Source organism: Dipteris shenzhenensis, chromosome 18 (genome assembly GCF_047967505.1).
Source record: "Dipteris shenzhenensis isolate YYH24624 ecotype China chromosome 18, Dip_SZ_1.0, whole genome shotgun sequence".
In the NCBI taxonomy this organism is placed as follows: Eukaryota; Viridiplantae; Streptophyta; class Polypodiopsida; order Gleicheniales; family Dipteridaceae; genus Dipteris; species Dipteris shenzhenensis.
This window is the reverse complement of record NC_141613.1, coordinates 43,884,568-43,894,018: the sequence shown is the minus strand read 5'-3', so window position 1 is coordinate 43,894,018 and position 9,451 is coordinate 43,884,568. Positions and strand designations below refer to the sequence as shown.

Here is a 9,451-nt window from a genome sequence, read left to right as displayed (position 1 = left end):
TCTCTTCATCTTTTGCTTAGCTGCAGCCGTCATGGTGGTTGTTGTGAGGGTTGTAAAAGATGGAGGGGGCTTGTTGGCTATGGAGACGATGGATGAAGTGCTGGAAGATTTCTGTGGGTTGTCAATAATGAACTCTCATTTAGCAATGGCCTTATATAATTGCATCTTTAGGTTGGTGGCCCTTGACTAAATAGTTTGTTAGCGATTGCCCTTATTTGCTAACATCTTTAGGGTTGGGCCTTTTGACTATAGGGTTTGTTCGATAAGTCAACGCTATCATTGCCACCTCTTCTTTTCATGAATAGACTACCTACTCAAAGATTTACCCTCTTTAAGATTGCATTGTTATGGGAGTCCATTCTCTTCCATAATCATAGTCCTTAGTGCTTTGACTCACAAAAGGGAGGAGGGAAGATGAAAAAGAGGTGGAGTGTCCTTTGCTGCTATCCATGACAGGCAAATTTTAGAAGAGAATGGGGAGAAAAGGAAAAAGATGAAGCAAATGAGAAGAGACAAAGAAAGCAGCCTAACCTTTGATGACATTAATATAGCTAAGCTGCATTTAGTATGCCATTTTTCCTTGTTTGCTTTAGTCTTGGCTAAAGTTAATAGTTCGAATTCTACGCTTTGCATGTCAATGCTTCCATAGACTCTCCCTTGAGCCTAGGAGTTACAATTCTTTACGCTTTTGAATATGCAACCAATGCACATCATTAACTTGGTGGGTCTTGTCCACAAACACTTCATCAAAAGAATGCATCACCACTCAATTCCCAAAAATTGCTGCTAGCTGAATTAGTACATGATTAGAATCCTTGAATCAAGATAGCATGCAGTTTTGTACGGCCCTCTGTCCATCATGTCCAATATTTTAAATATATGAATACTCTCATAATGAAGTACATGCATGAAAGAAAAAAGAGAGGATCATTCAGTCATCATAAAATGTATAAAAAGAGTATATGCATGTAATCAAAACAATGGACATGAAAATCAAAGATAAATTAAATGTGGATAAATTTGCACATTTATATATATAGGATAGATAGATATCACCATTTAGAGTACAAGGTGAGAGCTGGTGTGCTTCCTCTTTATAATATTATGACTTCCCTCTTGGTTTTTCAATTGTCATTTATAGATTGCAATGGCTTATTTTGTCATCTACTCAAAATGGTCAAAAGGGCCTAGAATCTTGGGTTTACCATTCTTGCACCCATTGGAATTGGTCTAATGTTTATTCATCATCCTCATGCTATAACTAGAATTTTTTAACTACATCTAGATCTATTAATCAGATGAACCATCATATTCACATTGAGAGTAATAATATTGTACGCAAAACATACATTGTATATATGCTTATGTTGTGCTGCATACAAATTAATTGAGGCTTAATCAAAGTTGGAAAAACTCTTTCAAATCCTATTTGCCAGCCAAGAACCAAAAACAAGACAAATGTGGAGTTGATAAAGAACACAAACCTTGGAAGCTCTATGATACAACAATCTTAGAACTGTTCTAGTGTCAACACTAGTTACATAAGTTCAAAAGATTACACCACCCTATCTACACCAAGGGTGATTGAGATGGGGCTGGCCAAAAGTTTGAGCTTGTCTTGAATTAATAATTAACTCCCATCTCTTACTACCAATTTGAGAATGAAGTGATAGAGAAAATGAATCTACTTGCATATAAAAGCAATTGTTTACAAAAGCAAGTCAGGTTCTCTCTCCTGCAACAAGCTCCAAAGCTTCTTTACAGAGAATATATTTATAAAATAAGGCCTCAATGTTGAATATTCTTGTCCATTCTTCTAAATAACTGAGAAATATTGCAACTCATATAGCTTAATTGGCATCAAATCATTTTGTTCAACAAAGAAGGAGCACCTGATAAATTCATAGTTCGAGCTGGCTTTCTAATACCTTTGCATTGAATGGATACTGCTCATTTTACTAAATCAACTCCCTGAATAGCAGACAGACAATCAGGTTCAAAATGAATGTCTTTGGACTGCTGAGGGGTTAGTAAGAAACTTTAAAATGTCTTCTTTGGCACTGGTGAGTTGACCCCGATGCAGAGAGCTGATATCGATGGCTTAATAATAAAAGACTGCGACATCTGCAAATACTATTGGCTAAAATTGTATGTGCTGGTGAACAAAACGCCCCATTGAAATTTCAAGCTGGCAGGACATTCTTATTCAACATTTGCAATCAAGAAACAAGATGCAAGCATTGCATAGAATTACTACAATCAACGGATGATGTTTACCTAAAGATCAAAATTGGATGAAACAGCAGAGTACATATATCCTGAACGAAATAACTGAGGAAACGCACAATGAGAAATGGCGCTCATGATTACAATGGGCAAACCTTTTGAAGATCATTGTTCTGAAACCCTGCATTTCTATAACACCTGCAAAGAGGCTACAAGTTCTTTTGCAGAAATGAGGAGAGACATTCGAAGGCAGTTTTGCTTAGTTACCAGCAAAAAACAAGAACTCTGTAACATATAAATTAAAGTGAAAGAATCTTACCATTCCCTGTTGGCTGGTAGGATTCAAATGCGTTCCCATTTCCTGGGGACCCATCCATATCTGATCCCCATATGTAACTTTGACTATTTCACTTCACCATTTTTACTCCTAGGATTCTCTAAAGGCGGGTGACAACTTACAAGAGAGCCTCAGAGCGAGCCCAGACGGTAACCATGACATATTCTACAATGTGTTTCCTCTGCTCAAAGAGAGCTCGGTACTACAGAAGGCACAGCCACCAACACTCATCCTCTGAAAATACCATCCGTACGTAACGTATTTGATCTGCATACCTATTTTCTTACCATCCTAGACTTTTTTAATATAAAATAGGCTCAGTAATTGTACAAAATAATGATTCTATTTCACATACATGTTACCCAAGGAGTAGCCTTCTGGTGCCAAATCGCCATCATTGAAACCCATTACTTCTTGCTGTTGCTGGACAGGGCAAGAACGTAAACCACAAAGTCAATAATCAGTCACCAGAACTGTAAAATATCATGAAAATAAAAGTTTTCTGTGTCAACAACTTACGATGCACATGAAAATTAAATGGCAAAATTAAATGAGTTTACACGGCAGATAATATCAAAGCAGAACAGAGAGATTAAGATCAGAAAACCATTTCATGCATGCATAACCACAAGGAACAGATGCTCGGAACAGAGAGAAAACATGATCAGCTGATCACAAACCTGTTTGAAGTATGAATTCAACAAGTCATCTGATGATGAAAAGGGTTCTGGAATTGCTCCATTTTCTGCTTTCGGGCCCAACAGAAGTTCAAAAGGGGCCTCTTTAAATCTGTGCCCACTTTCTCCTGTACATTGCTCCCGGTATGATGGAGCAGTTGGAACAAGAGGTTTGACGCATTCTGCATCAACCACACTATCCTGAAATCCAGAAGCCCACAGTGACCCTTGTTCTCGTGAATTACCCACCTTTGATGCGTGACCAGGAGGAACTTGATTATAATGTGCAGCCAAAACACTGTTAGGTTGTCCTAATTCCTGACTCAGTCCAAGGCTCTGCCAACCTTGCCAATTGTTCTGCCCCATATTTAACCTTGAAGCCGAATTTCCAGCTGAGAGGGCAACAGAGTTGGAGACTGCTCTTTGCACATTCAGGGGCAAAACCTCAAGAGCATGGGAGACAAATCCCCTTTTTCCAGTGGCAATGGTTACACTATCACTCCCATAAGAAGTTGATGGAGAAGACACTGTACATGGCAAAGAGCTATTGGCATTTCCAGATTGAGACAGATTAAGATTTTTTATGTCCACAGCAACAGTTCTTCTAAGAGAGCTGACACCATCAGAAGGTGTCAAACTAGGGCCATTCAAGGAAGATTCCTGTCCTGGCATTAGATGGGAACCAGCTCCAAAGCCAATTCCAGTACTAAAGCTGTTGACATTCGAAAGCCTTGCTGCAATGTCGCCTGATGGCATCTGCAGCCCACCAGCTGCCCACTTGCCATCAGTTAACTCATTCGCTGTTCCACCTGCCATCTGTGAGTTTGCTTGCTGTTGTAGAATCTGCACCATCAGAGAATGACTGCTGGTGTCAGCTTGAAAATTGTCGAGACCAGCTAGCTGTCCCACTCTTCCCAAGCTGGCAGCGACAGAAAGTTGTTGTAAAGTGGATAATCTGGACCCCTTTTCAGGCTGGCCAAAGACCATTTGCTCAAGTCCCTGGCTTGCATGTTTCAAATCCAGCCCACTTGCATTAGTGAGATGTGGGCTGCCTGAACTACTCATTAAGGGTGGCCCATAGAATGGCCTTACAAGTTCACCATTGTTAACATCATGCATTGCTGCAATCTGTTGTAGTAAGGATGGATTCAAACTGGCTATTCCTGTGTTATTGTTAGGACCCAACCTTCCTAAAAGCCCAGCCTGTAACGTTGATACCAAGACCTGTGGGGACATTTGTCCACGCCCATCACCCAGCCCACCTCCCACAGCACCAAAAGTTGCATCTGGGAATGCAGAACCTAAGCCTCCAGCTTGATGGGTTACTCCACTTATCCTTTTCAAGTACAGCCGATATTTCTGCATTGTAAACCCATGATTAATAAATGACAATCTGCACAAGATGTATGATAGACCGTGACTCATACTGTGCAGCCAAGGAAGCAGGTATGAGTTCAACAAGATACAACGCACGTTGAGGTCTACAATAACAACGTGAACCAAACAGATGTTGCCCTGACCAACTGCCTCCCCCCCAAAACCCCGTGTACTCTTTCTTAGATGGAGTGCATACCTGCAAGTGACTAGCAACATTCTCCCTTGTGAGGCCACGGACATCCATGAGCTCAAGTATTCTTTTGGGAACAGCTTCTGCATGAAAAATAATTGTTAATAGCTTTCCAATCAGAGACTGTACAGATTTGGTAAGCATGGATCATCTTGCCAATGCCTATTCAGAATACTTCAGAGATGACAGATCAGCAAACCAGAGTTTGGAAGCATTGATCAGGCCACAGATTTCCAATCTTTTCAGCTTAGATGAAATAGAAGCCAAATTTCACGGCATGACCAGAAAAACAGAAGAATAGTCCCTGAGACAATGTGAAATCCACAAAAGGCAGAGGAAGAGAGCTCACTATCAATTCCTAGCTGGTTCACTGCATTGACAAATTTCTGATGCAAATCTACAGACCAGACCACTCGTGGCTTCTTTGACGTTGATGGGTCCTCGTTTTCCAGCTCAGTATCCTCTTCCTCTTCCTTTGCATCCTTTCTCTTCTTGGAGTGCTTTGAAGCCCCATCAAGTCCTTCACTTGCAGACGTGAGGTTCTCTCCACAATCATCAAACCGTGATCTATCTTCAGTATTTCCCAGTAGTTCAGGGTCTTTTCGCTTCTTCCTCACAACATGCTGCCAGATGTTCTTCAACTCTTCTATGCGCACAGGCTTCAGCAAGTAGTCACATGCACCATGCTTAATGCCCTTCATAACAGCACTTGTCTCTCCATTAGCTGACATCACTGCACAGGCATTTGTATTTACAAGCTTTAGTTCAAATTTTTCAAACTGCAATAAGCCCTTAACATGCCAAAGTAAGCAAGAAACTCACTGATGACAGGAAGATCCATCTCCAAACCGACAAGCTCAAGTAATTTAAAACCATCCATATCAGGCATATGTACATCACTGATGACAACGTCAAACCCATCTTTGTTTTCTCTTAGGATTTTAAGAGCCTCGACTGCCCTTCCGCAAGTTGTCACTGTAGGCAACAAAAAAGCAAACGCCTTAGACCAAAGTACAGCACGTCAGCAGTCTTGCTGAGCAAAGACAATTTTCACCGTCGTTAAAGGTTGGTTGTATTCGGCCAAAATATTTTCAAACACTTAGAGGGAAGGCCATGTTACGTGAGCACAATAAGCTTCATCAAGATCTCAAAGAATCCTATTTTTGGTGGTAAAATGACTTTCCGTTTACGCCCGCGACCTTAGAAAACCTTCGACAGCCCTAAGAGAAAAACTTGCCAGGCACGAAACGAGGACACCCTTACACTAATCTTGTAATCCTGTTTTTCTGAACAGTACGCATATCCTTTCTTTTTGAAGTATCACTAGTTTCACGTGTCAGGAGCTTTCAAAAGCCATACCTTTATAAAGGCATGAGCGCAGCATCCTGTCAAGAATCAGCAAACAGATAGGATCATCGTCGACCACCAAGACACGCAAACCAGCAGGAAAGATAGTTTCTCCTTGGACGAGTCCCTTGTTCGTTTTCAAACTAGTAAACCCACTGGGACTTGTAACTGCTGTGACCTGGTTCGCCGCCAAGGCTAACTCTGTTTCGGTTCCCATGATGACTTCACTCTAGCTCGTGCGCTTGCATCGAAAAAAAACCAAGTTGAAATTTTCCAGCTACAAATGGAGGATCTATTGTGTACCGTGGCACTTGCATGCAACAAAGTCGCAAAAGAGTGCAATGGAGAGGCATGCAGAGGGTTGAGTAAGATAGCAGGGCGGCCCGGAGAAAAAGATACTGAAAGCCGTCGGTTTTGGAGTCGTACTACGGAGATCAAAGGGAGTCTATTTGGGACGCGGGGTGGAGAAGCTGATTATTCGGGCGAACAAGAGGTTCCAAGGGGGAGAGCCATGGCAACGAGGCAGCAAAGGAAAAACTTTGGGAGATGGGAAAGTGAGCTGAGAGCTAAAAAGAGCTGGGGAGAGGCAGGGGAGGGAATTGGGAGTCAGAGAGGGGGAGGAAGGATCTTCATCCTACAGGAAGAGGAGCAGCGTAGTTAGCTCTTTCCATCTCCATCCTACAGGAACCTCTGTCCATCTCCATTCTACAGGAAGAGGAGCAACATAGCTCTCTCCATCTCCATTCTACAGGAAGAGGAGAAGCACAGCTCTGTCCATGTCCATGCTACCGGAAGACGAGCAGCACAACTCTCTCCATGTCCATGCGAGAGGAAGAAGAGAAGCACACACGTCTCCATGTGCAAGCTACAGGAAGAGGAGCAGTCGCTCAATGTCCAAGCTACAGGAAGAGGAGGAGCAAAACTGTGTCCATGGCCATGCTAGGGGAAGAGGAGCAGAAAAGCTCTGAGCATCTCCATCTTAAGAAGGGAAGGAGGGGAGGAGGAGGGGAGAGGGAAAGGGAGGCAGGGAAGGCAAATGGAATGTGGGCATTGCAATGGAAGAAGAAGAGGAGGAAGAGGAAGCGTAAGGGGCAGGGGAAGCTTGAAGAGGAAAGAAAAGGCTTGAGGAAGGAAGGATGGTGGGTGCAGATGGAGACCCAAAGTCCAACGGGACAAAAAGAAAGGAATAAACTAACCGACAGACTTGGGCGGGAGAGAGATTCACCACTGCATTGACGGAATTAGCAGCAGCTCTTGACGGATTTGATCAATCCTTTCACTTCCCGTCGCCGGTTTTGTTGGGCGATCGGGAACTTCCGTCGACGGACTTCCCCCCCCACCAGACCTAACTATACACCACCCGACAGTAGTCCCCCCCCCCCCCCCCTGTCGCTTGCTACTTCCGTCCATTGTGCTCAATTAGTGACGGTTCATATTTTATTTTAACCCGCCCTCTACACGCATTTGTGTAATTGATACGTTACGTTTTACCCCCCATCCTACATTGTTGCTCTCGCGTAGGGGGGTTTCCGCAAAAAAATCAATTGTTTGCACATCAACTTGGACAGCAACATGGTGTTTTGTAAACCACCTCTCTTGCCTCATGAGCAGGCTCTAACTAGCACCACCTATTTGGTGAGTCATGTCCCAACACACCAATTAGTTGATGCCAATTCAGAGCTTCGCTCTAGTAAACCAATGTTCATGAAAAACTGAATGGCAAATTTTGAAACTGAATGGCAAATTTCAAAATAGAGAGTTGTAAAACCTAAGGCATTTTTAGTTATATTTTTGCAAAATCCCATGAAAAAGCTTTAAAATTTTCAACTTTGAGGTTTTTGTATCTCTTAAAAAAATGTTTCCTACAAATATTGTACTAACCGATGATGGATTTTCAATTCGCAGCCATGCCCAAAGTCATCATGGTTCTAAATTTTGAATTAGGACGTCTGAGAGTAATTGCAAGTTTCTAACTCTATAATCGAGTGCCAAACTCAAAGAACATGAAACATCGGTGTTGCAGATTTTCTAGTTCAGTATTTAGACTATAGAAAGCACAAGAAATGCGGCAAGCATGGTTGTCTTTTGGCCGTCTATTCACTTATTGGCGCTTCTGCCTTAACCTAGTAGCATAGAAGAATCCAATTTCCATGCTTACATTGTTGTGCCACTTGTAATGGCAATATTTTGGTTCTATGATGGAGCTTCCTTTCAAATTCCATAGACATGTCACCTTTGGTTCACTTTTAAAAAAGCATCCATGGGCATCTACCTTGCAATGCAAAGATGGTGGGCCACCTTGCAAGCAAAAATGTCATCGTATCCCCAATGTTATGAGCCCTTGCGCCTGCATAGAGCCACGCGAGGTGCTCCGGTTTTGTAAGAGAGAGGTAGCATGACCTTATGGTTAAATATATTATAGCAAAATCTAGTTACCAATCGTTCACTCGTTGTGTTTTGCAACATTGCTTTTGGCTCTATCATCGAGGTTTTGACAAACAAGGTGCCTTAGCATCTCAAATACCACCAGTGCACCTCTTTAGCATCCACAAGTATCATTTGGCTTGGCTCATTGAGATGGGATGCAACAAGAATGTTGTGCTTGGTGGAGAGATGACCCTACTAGTGTTACTTACCCCATCTTACTATTAGAGCAATGTTTGGCAAGCATGTTTTGGCACACAAATGGACATGTGCAGACATAGAGCACATTCCCATAATATAAAGTGCAAGCATATTTATTGGTAAAGATGAGTAGAGGAGGTGTTTCTTGTTGCATGTTTTAAGGTGATCCCCTAAGGTCCGACTTTGTGGACTCAGTACCCAAGCAAATAGGAGCCATTAGTTTTTGGCAACCCTTTATCACTTATTTCAATGCGCATTAGAAATTTCGACAAGTCTCTCGACAGTTGCATCATAGCCTAGATAATGACCTCGATGGCTATGATGTGTGCTCAACGTCGAGCGAGAATGGGATCACAGAGCCCTCCAATAGTATGTTTTACACGTAAGGGGGGGCAATTAGAGCACTAGAGCTACCTCATTATGTAGGTCCTTCCGTGGACCTTCAAGGGCTATTTGGAGAGGCTTTTGGAGGCAAACTGCCTAGCACGAGTCCTCGAAGTTGGCAATGTCCCGATGCTGGACCCTCCTTGCCGTTAGAGCTACGCAGCACACACGGTCCCGCCCTTAGGGAAAGAACTTGAGGTTGGAACTTGGGTGGGTAGCAAAAGCCTAAAAGCAAAGGCATTGATGCGGGTGCTGTGTGATGATGTGCCAGCTCATGGGCGAATCATT

The 9,451-nt window shown here is 42.6% G+C and overlaps 1 protein-coding gene across 2 annotated transcripts; it reads right to left on the bottom strand.

Annotated features, from left to right (window-relative positions):
• Window positions 1–1,743: 1,743 nt before the first annotated feature.
• Window positions 1,744–7,490, bottom strand: LOC147891271 (two-component response regulator ORR21-like). Of its 2 annotated transcripts, XM_087389080.1 has the most exons (7): window positions 6,167–7,490; window positions 5,630–5,782; window positions 5,157–5,540; window positions 4,814–4,890; window positions 3,244–4,599; window positions 2,919–2,986; window positions 1,744–2,830 (listed from the first exon to the last, which is right to left on the bottom strand). In XM_087389080.1, the coding sequence occupies exons 1-7, from the start codon at window positions 6,369–6,371 to the stop codon at window positions 2,791–2,793; spliced, it is 2,283 nt and encodes a 760-aa protein (XP_087245206.1). In that variant the 5' UTR covers window positions 6,372–7,490; the 3' UTR covers window positions 1,744–2,790. The 2 variants fall into 2 exon arrangements, with proteins under 2 accessions (XP_087245206.1, XP_087245208.1); XM_087389082.1 differs by having other exon boundaries at window positions 1,768–2,986; window positions 6,167–7,489.
• Window positions 7,491–9,451: the final 1,961 nt, after the last annotated feature.